At 44.6% G+C, this 22450-nt stretch overlaps 1 protein-coding gene across 1 annotated transcript; it reads right to left on the reverse strand.

The window, feature by feature from the left end:
* Nucleotides 1-611: 611 nt before the first annotated feature.
* LOC127676281 (pregnancy-specific glycoprotein 22-like) lies at nt 612-10228 on the reverse strand. Its single transcript, XM_052172163.1, has 5 exons — nt 10165-10228; nt 7397-7744; nt 3840-4199; nt 1825-2184; nt 612-886 (listed from the first exon to the last, which is right to left on the reverse strand). The coding sequence occupies exons 1-5, from the start codon at nt 10226-10228 to the stop codon at nt 612-614; spliced, it is 1407 nt and encodes a 468-aa protein (XP_052028123.1).
* Nucleotides 10229-22450: the final 12222 nt, after the last annotated feature.

Raw genomic sequence — 22450 nt, forward strand, 5'->3', positions numbered from 1 at the left:
AAAAAGAATCCTGCAAGATCCCACTGTGAATGCAACACTCAAAATAGAGACCATAGAATGAGGATTTACACCATGGAGTTTACATCTGTGCATCAAACAAGTTGAAGGTCAAAACTATTTAGAAACTAGCCATGTCCACAATCAGACATTGTGTTCCCTTCTTCTGTCACTCTCTCACTTCACATCAATGACTGCTCTCTAGGCACCATTAACAGCTGAATTAGTTAAACATGGAATGTGTTTTAGCATATAAAGGATGCATTTATCACGGCAGACTCTAAGAATCCAGGGTTTGGGGGCTCCTGAAATAGGGTCTTATGGATTCTGGGGGTTGGCTTTATATTTGATCCACAACCTAAGCTGTTGTTGACTTTGTGATCCTGTTCGCTGTGTTGAGTCTGCCCTTTGCTTTGAAGACAGAGTCTCACTTTAAACCCTGCCTCATTCTTATACACATGTGTATCCCAGGATCACAGGCATGTCTCACCATGCTGGCTGCACCTGAGTAGTAACTGATCGTTTTCACCACACAACCTTACTCCATGTTTTATCCCATAAATAAAGAAATGCCGCCATTCTGCTGTAGGATGAGAGGTGGGGTCTCTCATTCATCATGGCCACCTGACAGGTTGACTGGCCTTTGCATCACCGGCTCGGTTGGTAACCACACACCTGTACTCTCCAGCATCTTCACTTCTGACATTATCTATTCGGAGTCCACACTTCGTTGGAGACAGTGTCATCCTTTCTGTGGGCTGTAGATTGCGGCTATTGAAGAACCAAAGGATGGAGATTCCAATGTCAGGTGTAACGCAAGTAAAGGTCACAGATCTGTGTACATTGACTGTGGTGTCAGTGATTAGCACAAAGGGTTGTGTCACAGGCTCTGTGAAAAAACAGAGGAGGGGTCCAAATGACAATAATCCTTTAGAGAGCTCCACCAGCCCCCCCTTTAGTTAGTACTTTTAAAAACGTCCCCGGAGGAGAATTAGAACTCTAACTATAGATGTATCCTGTGCTTGTGATCAGACACTGCTGGCCTGTATGACCCTGATTCACCCACTGTGTTTCCTTTGTCTCAGTTTCCATATAAAAAAACACATGATCAATGATCACTGCTGTGCCTGAGAGTTAAGCATTGGTATGAGCAATGGCCGGACCTTGGGATGGAGGTACTGCTCAAATTGGCAGTATATATTATTATTTGACTGCAAAAGAGAATTGTCTAGGCTGGACTCATGGCATGTAGTTGGCTTCTGTCCTGGTACCTGTCCACTGAGACTCAGTAGAAGATGCTGCACAGGTGACCTATGTGAGCCCAGCTATCACGGCGGCACACAGTTGGTCCCATACTCTGTAAGAGTTGGACAGGCAGTAAAGACTTGTTCCCTGTCAGTTCTGAAAGGAAATCAACACCAAGCATTGACATAAAGCTCTCTGATGTGACCTAGACCCCAGACAGAGGCAAAATTTTGGAGCCAGGGATTCCTGGTACTCTCTGTGAAGACACCATAGCTCCCTCATCCAGTGCCTGCCTGACTCCCACAAGGTCTCTCTTAGGGCCATGTGCATAGTGAGAACCCCAAGAGTCTGCACTGGGGCTCACATCCTCATGCTGACTTATCCCACACACATTCTTCTCTGTGGAGGTAGAGACTGGTGAGGGATTCTGATTGACTGTAGTGTGTCTACCCAATGTGTGCCCTACAGTAAGTAGATGCAATGCATCTGAGGACAGAGCAGGCACAACCCAATCCTGACAGTGCAGTGCATGAAGTAGGATAAGTCATACCCAGACTGCAGAGGCCACTGAGAGTCACTTACTGTTTACATAAAACTGCACACGTGCTCTTTGAACTGTGTAGTTAACGTTTAAAGTTTCTAGTGTGTACATTCTTGCATCTTCCTCAGTGACATTCTGGAGCAGCAGGGATCCACTGGCGTACACTGTATCTCTTCCTCTGTATGCATCCCCCCAGGTGGTGATATTCCAGATTACGTGGTACTCCACAATTTTAAAGGTTGGGACCCTATACATGGAGTTGTACCAGGTAAAGGATATCAGCTCTTCTGGCAGATTATGGACGAGGAGAAGAACACTTTCCCCTTCAGCAGCATACCGGGGCACTGCTTCAACCATGAGTTTGGAAGAGGTGGTAGGGTTACAGCACTGAAAAGGGGAATCTGGAAGGGAAAAGAGAAAACGCTGTCACATACAGAACATTCTGCTTGGTGAAAAGATGGTGGTCTCTGTCCTGAGCAGATGGATTCTTAACTCAGCTTAGAGACTCAAGTATGGATGTACCACTTAATGAAAATGAGCAGCATGTACTCCATTCCCTCAGCACCCCTGAAAGTGTCATTTCCTCTACAGAGAGGTATCTACATGGCTCCTTCCTCACTACACTCCTATTTTAGTCAGGGTTTCTATTCCTGCACAAAACATCATGACCAAGAAGCAAGTTGGGGAGAAAAGGGTTTATTGAGCTTACACTTCCATGTTGCAGTTCATCACTAAAGGAAGTCAGGACTGGAACTCAAGCAGGTCAGGAAGCAGGAGCTGATGCAGAGGCCATGGAGGGATGTTTCTTACTGGCTTGCTTCCCCTGGCTTGCTCAGCCTGCTCTCGTATAGAACCCAAGAGCACCAGCCTAAAGGTAGTACCACCCACAAGGGGCACTACCCACTTGATCACTAATTGAGAAAATGCCCCACAGCTGGATCTCATGGAGGCACTTCCCCAATTGAAGCTCCTTTCTCTGTGATAACTCCAGCCTGTGTCAAGTTGACACACAAAACCAGCCAGTACAACTCCCTCAGACACTGAACATACTGTTGCACACTCAGGTTTGAGATGATGCCTCCCCTGAATCCTACAGAGTCCAGATTTTTGGTTTTTTTTCTTCCTTTCTTCCTTCCTTCCTTCCTTCCTTCCTTCCTTCCTTCCTTCCTTCCTTCCTTCATTCCCTTGCTTGTTTTGCATTTGTTTGTTTGTTTGTTTGTTTTATTTCTTAGTTTTTCTCTCAGGATCCAGGCAAGGCCTGACTTCATCTTCTATATGTCACTGCTGCTTTTGCTGGCAGTCCACTAAATTGGAGTTGAGTGAGGGCCAGGAGCAACCGATCTTCAGGGCAGGCTCAGCTCTTGGGAAACATTGGGGTATTAGGGTAGTTGGTTTTATGTCAACTTGACACAATGTAGAGTCAAGTTGAAAGACAGGGCCTCTGTTGAAAATGTCACCAACACATTAGCCTGTAGGCAAGCATGTATTATATTTTTTAATTAGTGATTGATGGAGAGAATCTAGACCACTGCAAACAGTTTCACTCCTGGGCTATGGGTCCTAAGTCACATAAGAGCAGGTTGATCAAGCCACGATGAGGAAAGTAGCACTCCTCCATGGTCTCTGCAACAGTTCCTAGATTTTATTTATGATGATCTCAATTTGGAGCTAATAAATATTGCAGTTTGACACGGACAGCCAAAAACCATTGTTGCCTATCAGCTTTAAGAGGAATTAAGAATAAAAGACTGGAAATATGCTACCCCAGGTCCCTTTAGTCAAGCGTTTAAAAGATGGCAGTGTGTGAGCTCCCTGGTTTAGAGCTCCAAGAGACTGGGAAGACTGACATCTTAGACTGAGTTACCATCAAGGTCTTTCTTCATGCATGTGAAGTCATAAGATGGAGTCTGATCTACAGTCATTTGTCTCTCCATGTCTGTCTGCTCACACCTGCACAAGGGGACACAGTGCAGAGAGGAGAGAGGCACAGGCCAGGCGTGACAGTCCTGTGTGTCTAAGCCCCACCCATCAGGAAGGATCCCAGGAAACCACTTACCAGCAACTTGGATTTCTACATGTGCTTCCTCACTCTTCATATCCGTACCCAGAACTCGTAGGGTGTACAGTCCGGCATCCTTCTGAGTGACGTTTTCAATCAGCAGGGATCCATCACTGTACAGTTTCTCTCTACCACTGTACGCAGGCCCAAACACACTGGAATTCCTGCCTATTATGTATCGGCCAATCTCAAGGTGCCTGAACACCGTCATCCCTTTGAACCATGCAAAGCCTTGAAGATTCTCTGGGATATTATGAACATGTAGAATAACTTGTTGCCCTTCAGCAACGATGGAGGGCAGTGATTCAATACTGGGCTGGGAAGAGGTAACAAAGCGCCCACAGTTCCAAAGGAAGACTAGAAGGCAAGAGAATGAGTCAGTAAATTGGGGCAGATTTTTGTGTGATGAGACACTGTTCTGAGCAGGTGTGTTCATTACTCACCCTAGCTATCAATGTCCCCATCCAACTCTGTGTCCATGCACTTATATTTTCATGGTCTGTTGCTTTCTCTTCAGAGGTCAACATGGCCCTGACTCACTGCCCTCAGATCCCTGCTCACACTCAATGTAGATTGGTATTGGAGTGATGCCTCCCCATCTCTTCTCCTACAAACTTTACTCTCTGACTTCTTAGTGGTGGTGGTGGTGGTGGAGTTCCTGTTGTTGTTGTTATTGTTATTGTTATTGTTTGCTTCCTCTTGTAGTTACAGATAACACCCAGCTTTCTTTACTGACCTATCTTTCAGTTCATTAGGACTGGGACATCATAAGAACCATGATTTGTCTTATATTTTTAAGAAATGTTATCTAGAAAAGCACGTAGATACCTGTGAACAATAAATGATGAGTGAATGAGTACGTGAATGAATGAACGTGCAGGACCTTTTGTGGCCATGGATTTCCTTAAGAAAATTGTAAATTTGAATGGACAGAAGCAGCTGGCCCCTGTTGTAGAATTAGAGAAGGCTGAAAGAAGCTGAGGAGAAGGGTGACCCTGTAGGAGGACCAGCAGTCTCAATTAATCTGGACCCCTGAGATCTCTCAAACAGTCGACCACCAAACAGGCAGCATACACCAGCTGACATGAGGCCCCCAACACACATACAGTAGAGGAGTGCCAGGTCTGTGTTCATTCAGAGATGATGCACCTAACCCTCAAAGGACTGGAGGCCCCAGGGAACTTAGAGGTCAGGTGGGTTGGGTGGTGGGGACATCTGTGTGGAGGCAGGGGTGAGGGGAGGAAGTATGGATGTGGAACACTCAGAGCATGGATGGGGGTTGGGTGGGGAATAAAATATGGAGTGTAAACAATTAATTAATTAATTAATTAAAAAGAAAAGAAATTGTAAATTTGATAAATCGTTGCATTTGCTTTGGTTTTTACAATTATTTACAAATTATATTTTATGTGAGATTGAATACAAGAACTACTTCAGTGGGGACGGGTGCTGAACTCAGAACTTAGGTGAAGGTCAGAAATCTTCTGTTCATTGATTGGTCTGAGCTTATCAGACTATGAAACAAATGCACATATTCATTCAATCATGTCACTGATCCACACCACCTTGGTTTCTTATTTGCAATGTCATAGCTGAGAACAACAGTCTTCAGAATACTGTGGCCATGTTAATTAACTTTGGGTAAAACCAAGCTCCCCCTCCTCAAGAGCCTCCTGCTGCTGCTAAGCCTCTGCTCCCCTGTGTCTTCTCCCCCTCCAAACCCTGAAACTCCTCTCAGCTCCTCTGCCTCTCAGTAGTCTCCAGAGAGGTGAGTTCTCTCCTCTCACCTGTGAGCATAAGCACTTTGCAGAGGGTACAAAAGACACCTCCCTGGTCTCTGTGGCATGATCTGTCCTTCTGTGGCACGTATGGTCCAGCACACCTCTCCAATCTTGTGCTTCCGCTCTCTAAGCTGAGCCTCCCCTCAGGCAAGCTCATCTCCAAGAGTCATATGGTCTGAGGGTATTGCTCTATAAAAATACTGTTTGTCCCCTCCAGTCTTGGTGCTGTGCCATGTCCCTCTCCCCTCCTTTTGTTTCAGTTATCCAGAGCACAGAGTAAGCACCAGGCTGGCGACCATCGTTGTGACCTGAGATCATAAAAGATGAGGTTTATCTCTGCTGCATCCTGACCTTGGTCAGTCAGCACCAAAGAGAGAAACTCTGCACAACTGTGTGACACAACCCGGATATGTACTCAGTCTGCCCCGTGTTCTCAATGCACTGGAAAGATGGAAATTGACAGGGATGTCTGTGAGGTTCCAAAGGGACCAGCTGAATAATATGTGGGAAAGGGGACACATCTATTCTCACAGGAGTCACCAGTCAGAGTTATGACCCAGGACAAAGGCCCAGGATGTGTCAGGAGTCTCATACCCTGGGTGTGCAGGTAGAGGTGACCTGATCCCTAGAAAAAAGGCTGAGTTCTTTCATCTCGTGCAAGATTTCAAGAGAATGCTCTCAATCCCTGTACTTGCTGAGCTGTGTAATGAGTCAGCCCATGAGCTCCCTGTTCTTTCTGAGATGCCTTGGACCTCTGCCTAATAGATTTTCCATGGCTATCCTATATTTCCCAAAAGAAATACATCAAAGGGGTAATAGAGCATGATCTCTTGTAGCAAACAAATTAAGCAGACAGTAGGTCTGAGGATGCTTTGTCAATGATTTCCATGTTGATAGAACTATGGGTGGAACCGAGCTTCTAGGTAAATTCCTGGTTCGGCAAATGCATTTCTGATTTGTGTCCTGATGCTGTAACTGCTGACCACTGGGGTAACTGGAGCCCATATCTGTGGAGCTGTTCACATCAGCTTAGTCTGTTCCCATTTGCCTATAGGACAGAATTCCTAAGCTAGACCTGAAATGACAAAAACCACTCAGAAGATCCTGTGTTCTCTGTCCCTCTCCTTGGCATCCATGAACTTCCTAGGAGTCTCATAAATATGTCAGGTCAGTGAGGTAATGTCCTATGTACCTGTCCAGCTATGCTATTCCTGCTGAATCACTAGAGGAGATGTCCAAGAGACCCAGCCTAATGGTGGCTCTAATACACAAGCCTCGTGCAAGACAAAGGGCAAAACTTTGACTACTAAAAAGCACTGTTCCCTGACAACAGGAAATCAAAACTCAGCCTTTGTAAAATGCTTCTCAAGGTCATTAGGAGTTGAGTCTGGAATAGGAGTCTTGAACTAGGGCTTCCTGGTACTCTCATTTTTTTCTGGTGATCCCATTTTTTTCTCAATCATGACCAACATTGATTCCCTCGAGGTCTCTCTCAAGTACACATTCCTGCTAAGAGTTTATACAGATATCTTCAGCAGATATCCTTGACTGAGTTATCCAGCATGTATCCACTTGCCTTCAAAGTGAAGTCAAATGAAGGATTCTGATCTATTGCCAATGTTGTCCCACAAGTGTGTACTGACTAAATGCTCAAGCCCCAACATGGAAACACAATGTAGAGTGGAGGTAGCCACAGGTCAAGCCAGACACTTCTCTATATGTCTAGTGGAAAGAAACCCACCCAGCACCCCAAATTCACAAAGAATCACTTACGGTTCACATGGAGGAATGTGGATGTTGTTGATACAGTTTCTGCATGTTTATTGAAGGTTCGTAGAGTATAATAATTTCTGTCCTTCTGGGTGACATTGTGGATCATCAGGGATCCATTGCTATACAATGTCTCTCTATCACTGTGTACATGTATATCAGAGGCCACTGTATAGAGTGCAATTCCACGTTTCCTATTTGTCCTCCCTTTAGACCAGACAAAAGCTGTAAGATTTTCTGGCAGATTACGGACAAGGAAAAGGACATCTTCCCCTTCAACCACTTGTGGTGGCACTAATTCAATGGTGACTTCAGAAGTGGTAGACAGGTGCCAGCAGGCTAAAAGGGAGACTAAAGGGGAGAGAAAGAAACTATCAATATTGAACAGCTGTGATCATCATTTGGCTTAGGTGTTGGGAAGGGCTGTGTAGATCCTTCTTAATGAAGGTGAACAACATGACCTCCATTTCCTCAGAGTCTCCCACTGTGTTGTCAACTCTCTACGAAATTCTCTGCTCAGTTGTCTGCCTGGATTTCCATGTAGCATTCCCATATTTGGTGGGAGGATACCTCTCTGGTCCCCTCTTCTAGAGGGTCCTCAGTTGTGACTTTTATTTTCTGTTCCCTTTGTGCAACAAGTCACCTCCTCACATCATCTTTCATATCCTCTGACTTCTGCTCCACAAGAATCAATTCACTCTGTGAAGACAGGGATTAATCTGAGGTTTTTAGAAGCTTCAGTTCCTGGAAAGATGCAAATACTAGTAGATAAAGAAAAGAAAGGGAAGGAAAAAAGGAAGGAAGGAAGGAAGGAAGGAAGGAAGGAAGGAAGGAAGGAAGGAAGGAAGGAAGGAAGGAAGGAAGGAAGGAAGGAAGTCTCCATGTTTTATCTACATGGTTCCCAGGTTTGGAGCTCATTACAACAATTATAGTCAAGTGTAATTTAAATGATTTTACACTGACTTATTTATGCTAGGTGTGTATTTCTGAAAGCAGGTGCCTCAGACTGCCCATGTGAAGGTGTATGCTGCAAACCTGTGTGGAGGCACCTGTCTCAGTGTGAGCATGTGCCTGTACATGCCACAACATCTGTGTGGAGGGCAAAGACCCAACAGAATTTTGCTCTCTCCATCTACCACGCGGGAGCTGAGGACTGAGTTCAGCTTCTCAGATCTCCACACCCTGGGTCATATTGCTGCCCACCCCTGCTTGACTTCTATGCGGAGAGTCACCTGTCACGATTGGGAACATCAATATTTAAAACATGGGAAACAGGTCACTTGACTGTGAATGTGGAGTGCTTGCAGCTTTTTTCCTATTCTCAGCTCCTCCTGACTGCTGAGAAAGTCTGGCCACTAAGCCTCTGACCCTCACTGTACCTTCTGCCTCCTGAAGGCAAACAGACACCTCAAGTCTATACAAATCAAAACAACCCTGAGATTCTACCTCACACCAGTCAGAATGGCTAGAATCAAAAACTCAGGTGACAGTAGATGCTGACAAGGATGTAGAGAAACAGGAACACTCTTCTATTGGTGGTGGGATTGCAAGCTGGTACAACCACTCTGGAAATCAGTGGTTGTACCAGCTTGGCAGATTCTCAGAAAATTGAGCATAGTACTATCTGAGGACCCAGCTATAACACTCCTGGGCATATACCCAGAAGATGCTCCAACATGTAATAAGGATACATGGTCCACTACGTTTATAGCAGCCATATTTATAATAACCAGAAGCTAGAAAGTACCCAGAGGTCCTTAAACAGAGGAATAGATACAGAAAATGTGGTATTTTTACACAATGGAATACTACTTAGCTATTAAAAACAATGAATTCATGAAATTCTTAGGCAAATACATAGAACTAAAAAATATCAACCTGAGTAAGGTAACCCAATCACAAAAGAACACACATGGTATGCACTCACTGACAAGTGCATACCCTAATACCCAAGATACAATTTTCAGACAACATGAAGCTCAAGAAGAAGGAAGATGAAAGTATGGATGCTTCGGTTCTTCTGAGAAGGGGAACAAAATATTCACAGGAGCAAATATGGATCTAAAGTGTAGAGCAGAGAGAGAAGGAAGGTCATCCAGAGACTGTCCCACCTGGGAATCCATCCCATATACAGTCACCAAATCCCGGCACTATTGTGGATGCCAAAAAATGCTTGCTGAAAGGAGCCTGATATGGCTGTCTCCTGAGAGACCCTGCAAGAACCTAGTAAATACAGAGGCAGATGCTCGCAGCCAACCATTAGACTGAGCATGGGGTCTCCAATGGAGGAGTTAGAGAAAGAACTGAAGGAACTGAAGGGGTTTGCAACCTCATAGGAAGAACAACAATATCAACCAACCAGACCTCCCTAGAGCTCCCAGGGACTAAGCCACCAACCAAGGGTACACATGGCTCCAGCTGCATATGTAGCAGAGGACTGCCTTGTCAGGCATCAATTGGAGGAGAGGTCTTTGGTCCTATGAAGGCTAGATAGAAGCCCAGAGTAGGGAATTGAGGACAGGGAGGTGGGAGTGAGGTGAGTGGAGGAAGACCCTCATAGAAACAGTGGGGATGGAGGTCAGGATATGGGGTTTCTGGGAGGGGAAACGAGGAAAGGGGATAATATTTGAAATGTAAATTTTTTTAAAAATCCAAAAAAAAAAAAAGAAACCTTAAGTCTCATCTCTCCATCTTGTCCTCTTTAGGAAACTCCAGAATACTTCAGAATACCCCTGTGTTCCTCTCCACCCCATCAGAGTGGGCACTCTTACCTGTGAGCAGAAGCCCCTGCCATGGGGCACACCCCTGGCAAAAAAGCAAAGCAGACACCTCCATCTCTCTTCTCCCTGAGCAGTGTGTCTCGCCTCTGAGAAGAACAGCTTCACCTCCTACAGGGCACCAGCCTCTCCTGTCCTTCCTCCTCCTGAGCTAAGTGTCCTCTCAGGCAGGAGCACTTTCAGAATATAAGAGGCTGTGTGTGCTGGGGTCTGTGTCCAAGACACTTATCCGTCCCTTCCACTCTGAGTCCTGCCCCAAATTCCTCACAGCTTCCCTTTATGTTTCTCCTCCAAGCAACTTGTTCAGACAACAAGACTGATAAGCAGCCCCATGCCCTCAGAGAACAACAGCTCATCCCAGGGTAGATATCTGCTGCAGCCTGTCCTTGGGTTTTAGACCATCAAAGACAGACACTTCTTCATCCTGCCAAAGAAGCCCAAAGACTCAACTGAGCTCCCAGTCTGCCCTGCGTTCTAAGTGTTTTGAGGAGATGGGATTTCTTTACTCCAAGCAAAGATGTCTGTGAAAGTTACAAAGAGGCCAGCTGAGTGGTAACTAAGAATAATGATAAATCCTTTATCACTAATGTCACTAGTTAAGTTCCAGATCCAAAAGAGTGACCAAGGAGTGATTGTGTGAGAATTTTCATGTCCCCCTTGTTGGGAAGAGTTGACCTATGTGTCCTGGAAAGGACTGTGGGTTCTTTCATTCTATGGATAGTTTCAAGGCAACCTTCCAACATTATGTGTTGGCTAAGCTGTGTGCTGGGTAGGCCCATGTCATCTCTGGTCTTCCTAGGAAATCTTTGCCAATTGTCTGAGTGAATGCCCAGTAATAATCTGGTCTTTCCCTATTAGAGATGCAAGAAGACAGAGCACTTTCAAGTTCCTAAGTGTGGAAAGGTACTGTCAGACACCAGGAGCAGACAGTAGGTCATATGAGAGTCTAGGGAGGGAGCTCCAGGTTAGTACAGACAGGAATGGACACCAGTCTCCAAGGCAAGGAGATCATGACTCAAGGAAGGAATTTTCTGAGTGTTGGGTGTATGTCCTGATTTCACCCCCTGGAGATCATGGGGAAAACTGTAGTCTCACTGTATAGGGCTACATTAGGGATGGTCAACAAGGCAAATGTGACTTCCCCTTAAGCCCTTCAGCACAGGTGGGATATAGGACCTGTCATCTTTCTCACTGTGCTCTACAGAATTATTATTTCTATCTAATGTGAGTCTAGGCAGCATTCCAGATTCTGAAAATCCCTGCACTAAAATTGACGTGATGTGCACCAGAGGATGAACATTCCTGTAGGAGACAATTCTTTTCAGACTCACAGAAGTAGACAGTAACGTAGGGGCTGCACATGCACTTTCTGGCCCATCTCTGGTATCTAAATCCTTCCTTCTCTTTGGCCACAGGGGTCTGAGTGGGTCTGCTCTTGAGTACAGAGAATATTGGTTCAAACAGATGTGTCTACTCCTCTTCCCTACTCATTGTTCTAGATTTCTTTGTCTTGTGATTACAAAACACCCTGAGCAAATAAAAAAAAAAATAGCTGAAGAAAGAATCAAGGGTCCATTTCCTTTATGGGTCTGGGGCATTTTGTGACACTAAAAGAAATCAAGGCCGAAAACAGACTGCTTGTAGGCTCACTCACTGGATCACTACCTGGCTCGGACATAGCTCTCTTGTATAATCAAAGAAAGTCTGCCCATGGATGGCACTCCCCACAGTAGCTTAGGGTCTCTTGTATCAATTAAGATAATCGCTCATGTCCACAGCCCAACCTAATAATGAGAGTTATTTAGTTAAGACACTTTCACCCCCAATGTAAACTTGGTGCTTGCCAATCTAATAGTACTAACCAGGACACTGCTTCCAACTATCAAGTCCTTCTGCTCCACAGTGACATTGCACAGGAAGTTTCCCATTCTCCAACTCAGTATCCCTCTCTCTTTGCCATGGTCATCACATGTGCTGGTGTCCATAGCTTTACACAGCTAAACCCTCAAATGCAGGGCACTGCTCAAGGACATTTACCCTGGCTTTCACTTTTCTCATTTCCAAGATCCTGAGCTCAGGGTCACTGACACTCTGATGTCCACCACAGACATTGTGAAGAGTAAGTGAAACCACATCATCAAAACACTGGTTTCATCCTGACTTGGGACAGGCCTCCCAGGCAAGTTCGTCACCTGCCTCTTCTTGCCCCATTTGCATCAGAGCAGAGATCAATCACCAGCTAATACAAGACAAGATCTGGGAGCATTTGGGATAAAGGAACATGAGTATGCTTCAAAGTTCTGGGTGGTCCTTCTGGTTCATGAAAAATGGAAATCACAAAGCAAATGAAGGGGAGGGGGAAGATAAGAGTGCCAGGAAAAAAAGAGATCTACTTAAATACAAGTGTCTTAGTTATGGTTTTACTGCTGTGAACAGACCCTATGACCAAGGCAACTCTCTTTTTTATTGATTGTTTTATTATTTCCATTTCAAATGTTATTCCCCTTCCCAGTTTTCCCTCCACATGCCCCCAATCCCCTCCTCCTTCCCCTCTGCCTCTGTGAGGGTGCTCCCCGACTTCCCACCCACTCCTGCCTCAGCAGCCTAGCATACCCCATCCTGGTCATCAAGCCTCCACAGGACCAAAGGGCTCCCCTCCCAGTGATGGCAGACAAGGCCATCCTCTGCTACATATCCTGCTGGAGCCATGGGTAACCCTGTGTAGTCTTTGGTTGGTGGTTTAGGCCCTGAGAATTTGGGGAGGTCTGGTTGGCTGATATTGTTGTTTTTCATATGAACTTGCAAACCCCTTCAGCTCTTACAGTCCATGCCCTAACTTCCCCATTGGGGGTCTCTGTGCTCAGTCCAATGTTTGGCTATGTACATCCGCATCTGTATTGGTCCGGCTCTGATAGAGCCTCTCAGTGCACAGCTATACCAGGCTCCTGACAGTAAGCACGTCTTGGCAACAGCAATAGTGTCTGGAATTGGTGTCAGCAAATAGGATGGATCCCTGGGTGGGGCAGTCTCTGGACGGCCTTTCCTTCACTTTCTGCTCCACTCTTTGTCCCTACATTTCCTTTTTTTTTCTTTTATTCGATATATTTTTTATTTACATTTCAAATGATTTCCCCTTTTCTAGCCCTCCCACTCCCCGAAAGTCCTGTAAGCTCCCTTCTCTCCCCCTGTTCTCCCACCCACCCCTTCCCACTTCCCCGTTCTGGTTTTGCCGAATACTGCTTCACTGAGTCTTTCCAGAACAAGGGGCCACTCCTCCTTTCTTCTTGTACCTCATTTGATGTGTGGATTATGTTTTGGGTATTCCAGTGTTCTAGGTTAATATCCACTTATTAGTGAGTGCATACAATGAGTCACCTTTTGAGTCTGGGTTACCTCACTTAGTATGATGTTCTCTACCTCCATCCATTTGCCTAAGAATTTCATGAATTCATTGTTTCTAATGGCTGAATAGTACTCCATTGTGTAGATATACCACATTTTTTGCATCCACTCTTCTGTTGAGGGATACCTGGGTTCTTTCCCTACATTTCCTTTTGACAGGAGGAATTCTGGATTAATATTTTTGAGGTGGATGTGTGGCCCCATCCCTTAACTAGGGGCCATGCCTATCGGCTGGATGTGGTCTCTACAGGATCTATCCCCCCTTGTTGGGTATTTCAGCTAAAGTCCTCCCTGTTGGGTCCTTGGAACCTCATGGGTCCCTTGCATCTGTGACTTTCTACTGGCCACCACCAATTCCGTCTCACCCATGGCTACATACCTACATACAAATTCCTGATACTCTGTACTTCTCCCTCATCTCCCCCCATATCTAAACTTGCCCCTCTTTTTCCCTCCCCCTCCTCTCTCCCTCTAATTCTCTTCCCCCTACTGAGCAGTACTGAGCATCCACACTTTGGTCTGATCTTTCTTCTTGGGTTTCATATGGTCTGTGAGTTGTATCATTGGTATTCTGAGCTTCTTTTTGGCTAATATCCACTTATCAATGAATGCATACTGTGTGTGTTCTTTTGTGACTGGGTTAACTCACTCAGGATGAGATTTTCAAGTTCCATCCATTTGCCTGAGAATGTCCTAAAATCATTGTTTTCAGTAGCTGAATAGGACTCCATTATATAAATGTACCACATTTTCATTCCTCTGTTGAGGGACATCTGGGTTGTTTCCAGCTTCTGGCTATTATAAATAAGGCTTCTGCTGGGTGGTGGTAGCGCTCACCTGTAATCCCAGCACTCTGGGAGGCAGAGGCAGGTGGATTTCTGAGTTTGAGGCCAACCTGGTCTACAAAGTGAGTTCCAGGACAGTTAGGGCTACACAGAGAAACCCTGTCTTGAAAAAACCAAAATCCAAATAAATAAATAAATAAATAAATAAATAAATAAATAAATAAATAAATAAATAAATAAGGCTTCTATGAACATAGTGGAGCATGTGTCCTTGTTATATGTTGGAATATCTTTTGGTTATATGCCCAAGAGTGGTATAGCTAGGATTCAAATTAGTAGAAGAGTACTCATGTAGCATAAGTGCGCCCTAATCCACACCAGCACACACACACACAAAACAGCCCAGTGCACACTTGGTCTGGCTCTGAGATGTCTCCTATGTCTCCATCACCCTAAGCCTCTCCAGGTGGTAGAAGTCCCTCCAACATGTTCTAGCTTAATGCTGGGCCTGGCTGCATGTACTTAAGCTAGGCTAGGATACCCTACCCACACTAGGTATCTGTGTCATGGGTTCATGTCACTGCCCAAGAGGGACAGAATGTCCTAGCTCTAGCCATCTGTAATTAGGAAGTTATGGTCATGATAAATGAGAAATTACTTACAGTTAGTATTCAGGTTGAATGAGTCACATCAGATGAGACTCACTAAGATCCAGGTTGCACTCTCAGAGGGTCCTGTGTTAGTTATAACATTGAGTAAATTGGCAGACCAGCTACCTTCTCACAGCTTCAGCCTGATACCTTTTGAGAGGCTTTGACCATTGATCCTCCACAGGTAGGTTTATTCTGAGTCTCAGGTTCATAATGTTAGGCTACCATCATCACCCTTCATGGAGTTAGAATTGTTACCTATGATGATGTCTTGTATAGCAGTGCTGTGCTGAAAATAGAGAAAAGTCAGCACCACACAAGAACTCAGACCCTTGAAAGTCCTCTTTCAACAAGTGTTTGTCTTTCTAATATTCATCTCAAATCCACTCTCTTAGAGAATCAGGCAGGAACACTCAGGCAGAAGCAGGAGGAGATGAGTGTTCAGAGTTGGTGGCTCATGTGTTATGTGGAAAAACCAGTCTTTGTCACACAGGAAGTGAGCTCAAGACCTTGATGACACTGTCATAGGATCTGGAGTCAGAGCCCTGAGTTCCTCGTCCTCACTGACTCATTGCCTGTCTGCCACCATAGAGCACTGTGTACCTTCAACTACACTGACCTCCACTGCCAAGCTTGGGTCATTGCCCTCCAATGCATTTCTATTCAAGGCAATGCTTTTCTATAGATAGGGCAAAATAAGACTTCCCATTGGGACTTCCCTTCCATTCCCTCTACCCCCTCCTCTGCCACTGCCTGCCCTAGTTCCTTGTGCTGTGGTAGACCCCTGCCAGTTCTGCCACAGGAAAGGCCTCATCTCCTGATACTTTCAAGAGAACTGGCAGCAACAGGGCATTCTGTAAGAACCACCCCACACCTCTAGAGGACCAGAGCCACTCTGGGACTCACTACCCAGCAACCACCAAAACCCACTGTCCCTCCAGATCACCACTCCTCTTCTGTCCCTTCTACCCCTCCCTCTTCCCCCACCACTGCCCCATTCCTTCAGATGTGGTAGACCTGGGCCACTTCTGCCACAGGGAAGATCCTACTTCTGGATACTTTCTAGAGAACCAGCAGCAGCAGGGCATTTGAGAACTAGAAGCCTGAAGGGCATTCGACCCTTGCCAAGTCTGCCACAGGGAAGATGCCATCTCCTGATACTTCCTAGACAACCAGCTGTATACAAAGCATTTGAGATAAAGGGAATCCCAGGAGTACAGAAACAGAGGCCTGCAGGACAGAAAAGTCAGAGACAACAAGGCCAGCTAACACTCACCAGAGATAACTAGATGGCCAAAGGCTAATGCAAGATCATTACCAACAGAAACCAAGGTAATATGGCACCATCAGAACCCAGTTCTTGATCCAGTTTCCACCTCCAGATCAGGAACATACGCTGACACAGCATGCCGTCTCCAAGTGGCACAGGAAGACAGATATCCACCCAGCAGCCAGCACAGAGGAGCAGCCTGCACAAATGAGACCATCCCTGCAGATCGGAGGATCCTGTCCGGAGGACTCTGACAGGAGCCTTCTGGTTTCCACCTCTGGATCAAGAACATCACCTGCCACAGCACGCCATCTCCAAGTGGCTCAGGAAGCCACTCCCTCCCAGCTGCATGGATGAGACAGCCAGCACAGCCTGCATCCAGAGTCACATCAGGGCCTCAGAGCTACATACCCAAATACAAGTACAAGAGATTGGGGCCGCCATGTTTGCTCCTGTGATTGTATAACAGATTGGTAGGCAGGGATCACCAGAGTAGAGGATCGCTTGGGACACACTCCACCAGTACTCCACCTGCACCCAGGAACTCAGCAGCACCACAGCAATTTGTGCCAGGGGAAAGCAGCTCACCCAGGCTTGCTGAGATAGGCCTGCAGGCACACAGGAGGGGCAAGCACCAGCCAGTGACAGCAGAACCAACTAACACCAGAGATAACCAGATGGCAAAAGGCAAACATGGGAATTTTGCTAACAGTAATCAAGGCAATATGGCACCATCCAAACACAATTCTCCCACAACAGCAAGTCCTGGATACCCCAACACACCAGGAAAGCAAGATTTGAATTTAAAATCACAAGTCATGATGCTGATGGAGGACTTCATGGAGAGCTTCGAGAAGGACATGAATAGCTCCCTTAAATAAATACAGGAGAACACAAGTAAACAGGGAGAAGCCCTTGAAGAACTAAGGGAAAACACAACAAAACAGGTGGCGGAATTAAACAAAGCCATCCAGGATCTAAAGAAGGAGGTAGAAACAATAATGAAATCACAAAGGGAAACAAATAGAGACATATAAAACCTAGGAAATAAGTCAGCAGTCATGGATCCAAGCATCAACAACAGAATACAAGAGATAGAAGAGAGAATCTCAGATGCAGAAGATACCATAGAAAGCATTTGACTCCAGAGAGACAAATAACCCCATTAAAAATGGGGTACAAAGAATTTTCACATGAGGAATATCGAATAGCTGAGGAGCACCTAAAGAAATGTTCAACATCCTTAGTCATCAGGGAAATGCAAATCAAAGCAACCCTGAGATTTTACCTCACACCAGTCAAAATGGCTAAGATCAAAAACTCAAGAGAAAACAGGTTCTAGGGAGGATGGAACACTCCTCCACTGCTGGTGGGATTGCAAACTGGTACAACCACTCTAGAAATCAGTCTGACGGTTCCTCAGAAAACTGGGCATGCTACTACTAGAGGAGCTCGCTATACCACTCCTGGGCATATACCCAGAGGATTCCCCAGCATGTAATAAGGATACATGCTCCATTATGTTCATAGCAGCCCTATTTACAATACCCAGAAGCTGGAAAGAACCCAGATGTCCTTCAATGGAGGAATAGATACAGAAAATGTGGTATACTATTCAGGCATTAAAAATAATGAATTCATGAAATTTTTAGACAAATGAATGGAATTGGAGAATATCATCCTAAGTGAGGTAGCCCAATCATAAAGGAACACTCATGGTATGCACTCACTGATAAGTGGATATTAGCCTAGAAGCTTGGAATACCCAAGACACAATTCACATATCAAATGATGCCCAAGAAGAAGGAAGGAGAGGCCCCTGGTCCTGAAAAGGCTCAGTGCAGCAGTGTAGGGGAATACCAGGACAGGGAAACAGGAAGGAGTGGATTGGGGAACAGGGGAAGGGAAGAGGGATTATGGGACTTTCGAGGAGGGGAGATCCAGGAAAGGGGAAGTCACTTGAAATGTAAATAAAGAATATATCAAATAAAAAAAGAACTCAGTTCTCCCACAACAGCAAATCCTGGATACTCTATCACATCAGAAATGCAAGAGCTGTATTTAAAATCACATCTCATGATGCTGATGGAAGACCTCAAGAAAGACATAAATAACTCCCTTAAAGAAATACAGGAGATCATGGGTCAACAAGTAGAATGCTTTAAAGAGGAAACACAAAAATCCCTTAAAGAATTTCAGGGAAAAAAAGCAAACAAACAAGTGAAGGAACTGAACAAAACTATCCAGGATCTAAAAATGGAAGTAGAAACAATAAAGAAATCTCAAAGTGAGACATCTCTGGAGATAGAAAACCTTGGAAAGAATTCAGGAGTCATAAATGCAAACATCAAAACAGAATACAAGAGATAGAAAAAAGAATCTCAGATGCTGAAGATTCCATAGAAAACATTGACTCAGCAGTTGAAGAAAATGTAAAATGCAAAAACTTGTAACCCAAAACATCCAGGAAATCCAGGACACAATGAGAAGACCAAACCTAAAGATTATAGGTATAGAAGAGAGCAAGGACTTACATCTTAAAGGCCCAGTAAATATCTTCAACAAAATTATAGAAGAAAACTTCCCTAACCTAAAGAAAGAGATGCCCGTGAACATACTAGACACCTACAGAACTCCAAACAGACTGGATCAGAGCAGAAATTCCTCCCGTCACATAATAATCAAAAGACCAATTGCACTAAACAAAGAAAGACTATTAAAAGCAGTAAGTAGAAACAGTCAAATAACATATAAAGGCAAACCTGTCAGAATTACACTAGACTTCTCACCAGAGACTATGAAAGCCAGAAGAGCCTGGACAGATGTCATACAGACCCTAAGAGGTAACCCATTCACAAAAGAACACACACAGTATGCACTCTTGATAAGTGGATATTACTAAAAAAGTTCAGAATACCCAAGATACAACTCACAGATCAAATAAAGCTCAAGAAGAAGGAAGAACAACAGTAGATGAAGTGTGAGGACTCTTATGGAAGAGTTGGAGAAAGAGTTGTAGATCCTGGTGTGGTTAGAAACTCTACAGAAAGACCAACAGAATTGACTAATCTGGTCCCTTGGGGCTCTCAGAGACTGAACCACCAACCAAATAACATACCTGGGCTGGACCTAGCCCCTAACCTCCACACATGTGTAGCAGATATCCAACTTGATCTTCATATGGGTCCCCAAGTAACTGGAGTGGAGGCTATCCCAAAGCTGTCTGTGGGAGATGTTCTTATAACTGGGCTGCCTTGTCTGTCCTCAATGGAAGAGGATGCACCTAGCCTCACAGAGAGTTGATGTGCCAGGGTAGGGGAATACCCAGGGGGCCCCATGCTCTCAGAGAAGGGGAGTGGATGGTGGAAAGGATCATGGGAAGGGTCACAGAAAGGGGGAAGTGGTCAGGATGTAAAGTTAATATTTTTTTTTAAAAAAAAGAATAAAACTAAATGCTACTTTAAAAACAACACTTATTAAAGTAGGTTTTAAAACATCTAAGCCTACAGGTGGTACCCCACGTTGGGCATCATTCCATAGTAGTTATGATCTGGTTCTTCCTTCCAGCCCCATACTCCCAGAAGTAAGACTCAGACTCAAAATATATTTACAAACACTTTGGCCATAAACCTAGGCTAGTCTCGACTAGATCTAACTTATAATAGTCCATTAATTTCAATCTATAGTCTGCCACATAGCTTGCTGCCTGTGTTTAAGTACTATGCAACTGCCTCCTCTCATCCTGCCATGTGAATCTCTCATGCTGGGCTCTATCCATGAATCCTTTCTGCCTCCTGAATGTCCCACCTCTATTTCCTGCCTAAGCCATAGGCCATAGGCATTTTAATTGACATGTAATGCATCCACATAATACACAAGATATTCTCTCTACACAGAAAAAAGATACATTGTAAAAAAAAGAATCTGTTTTTAGAAATCAGCCTGCCACCATGCCACATGCTGTGTCTGTAGACACCCAGAGACCTACCCACAGCCATACCACGTGGTGCAGGTGGAGGAAAACACTCAGACGCCCATGGTGCTGCTTAGCCCACCTGTAACAGGAGTCACTATAAAAATGTGCGAGTATGTGATGGAGAGATAAAAGGGGAGAAGCAGAACAATTGCAGCCTTATGAAGAGAGTTGGAACGGAGATGTGAGGGTGGAGAGAATAGCCTGGTTTAGGCAACCTACCCTGCCAAGTGAGGCTATGGTGAGGTCCCAGCCAGTGCTGTGACTGGGGGTTGTGTTTGTGTCCACTGCCACGCAGCAGCAGGAGTCTGATATCTGTGGCTCATACTACTACTAAAACCATGTAAAAGTCCCCAGTCTGAGCTTCCACACTGGACCATGTTGATAGCCAAGAGCTGTACAGAGCTGGCCCTGCCCATCTGGCTGCAACACTCGGGAGAGCTGGCCCTGCCAACAGCATGGCCAGCACAGTAGTACTGGCCCTAGTGGCAAGGATGCAGGTGAGCTGGCCCTGAGGATGCACTGTAGACCTGGTCTGCCACTCATCTACCATTCACAAAGGCCTTAAGCCACAATGGCTCACCGCAATGAACATTTCCAAGTAAAGATGTATAGAGAAAAAGGTGTACTGTGGGACATACTGTGATACACTATAGCTTCCACAACAAGATGTTTTGTTACTATTGCTGTTATTGATGATGATGATTTTTTTGTTTTTTGTTTTTTATTTTCTTTTTGAGTGAAGGTTGCAAGTCCGGAGGGCAGATGGGAAGGGACAGAGAGATAAGTGGGATTTAGGTACATGATGTTTTTGAAAACCTAATTAAATCTATTTTCAGTGAAAGGGAAAAGGTAGCTCTTCAAAGTGATAATGACATTAATAATATTTAACTAGATTAATGTTGCTTTTAAAACATTAATGCTATTAACACTAAAAGTAGAATTTGAGACCTTGCTGTCAATTTTCAGAATACTAAAATTTCCATGTATACTCAATAGTGATGGACTAACTATAGAGTGATTTACATGGGGCAGACAAATTCCTAGCACCCAAAACCTACAAAGAGGGAAGCTTGAAGAGACACAAACAGGATCACATGCATAACTCATAAGGCAAAGTCAATAAAGACATTTGACAAGTGAGAAGTTTTTAATGATGAAAACAACCAAAGTAGGGATAGAAGAATATGTATAAGTACTCAGCAGAACAATAAGACAACACAAAGAAATCAAAGTGGCCAGTTAAATGACTCAAAAATATATCTGCATATGACATGAATTTATTATTTTTTAGAATATCCTAAAGATTCTACATATCTGGAAATGGAGAACACACGTGCCAATATGAGCTCTACTTCTGTAAAATAATATTATGCACAATCAGATGTCCTATTTTTGTCGCATGCATAGAAAGATCAAGAAAAAGAGACTCAAGGGGTGATCAATGGATCCTCCAGGAAGGGATTGGAATGGGGAGGGGTGAAACAAGGAGGGGAAGGGAGGAAGTGCTGGAAGAGAGGATTGGAATTGAGGGGCATTTCAGGAGCAATGTGGAAGCCTAGTGCTGTGAAAACTCCCAGAAAACTTTGAAAATTACCCTAGAAAAGATGATTAGCAGTGAGGGATATGGAGCCTGAACTGGCCATCTCTGTAACCAGGCAAAGTTTCCAGCAGTGAGACTGGGGCATTAACCCAGACACAAAACCTATGGCTACAATCTCCTGCCTGCAAAATGTGCTGGGTAATGTAGCAGACTTGTAGGAGTGGCCAAGCAATGACTGATCCAATTTGGAGCCAATGCCATGAGAGGAAGTCAATGTCTGACACAGCCTAGATGGCTAAGAACCAGAGACTGGAGAGCACAAGGGTTCAGGATATAAAAATAAAACAAGAATAGCAAAGAATTAATAAAATGACTACTAATGATACTCTGCTATTCTAATAGATCAGTGTCTAGCCTAAGAAATTCATATTAACAGGACAAAAAGGATAGTGTGCTAGGTCCCACTGTGATTGCCACTCAGAATAGAGAGCATACACCATGGATTTTACATCTGTGCATCAAACAATCTGGTGATAAAAACTATTTAGAAACCAGTTATATCCACAGTTGGACACTGTCATTCCTTCTCACGTCACATGAATGACTTGTCTCTAGGCACCATTAATGTTAGCAGAGTTAGGTAAACATGGGATGTAT

The sequence above is a fragment of the Apodemus sylvaticus genome, chromosome 1 (genome assembly GCF_947179515.1).
Source record: "Apodemus sylvaticus chromosome 1, mApoSyl1.1, whole genome shotgun sequence".
In the NCBI taxonomy this organism is placed as follows: Eukaryota; Metazoa; Chordata; class Mammalia; order Rodentia; family Muridae; genus Apodemus; species Apodemus sylvaticus.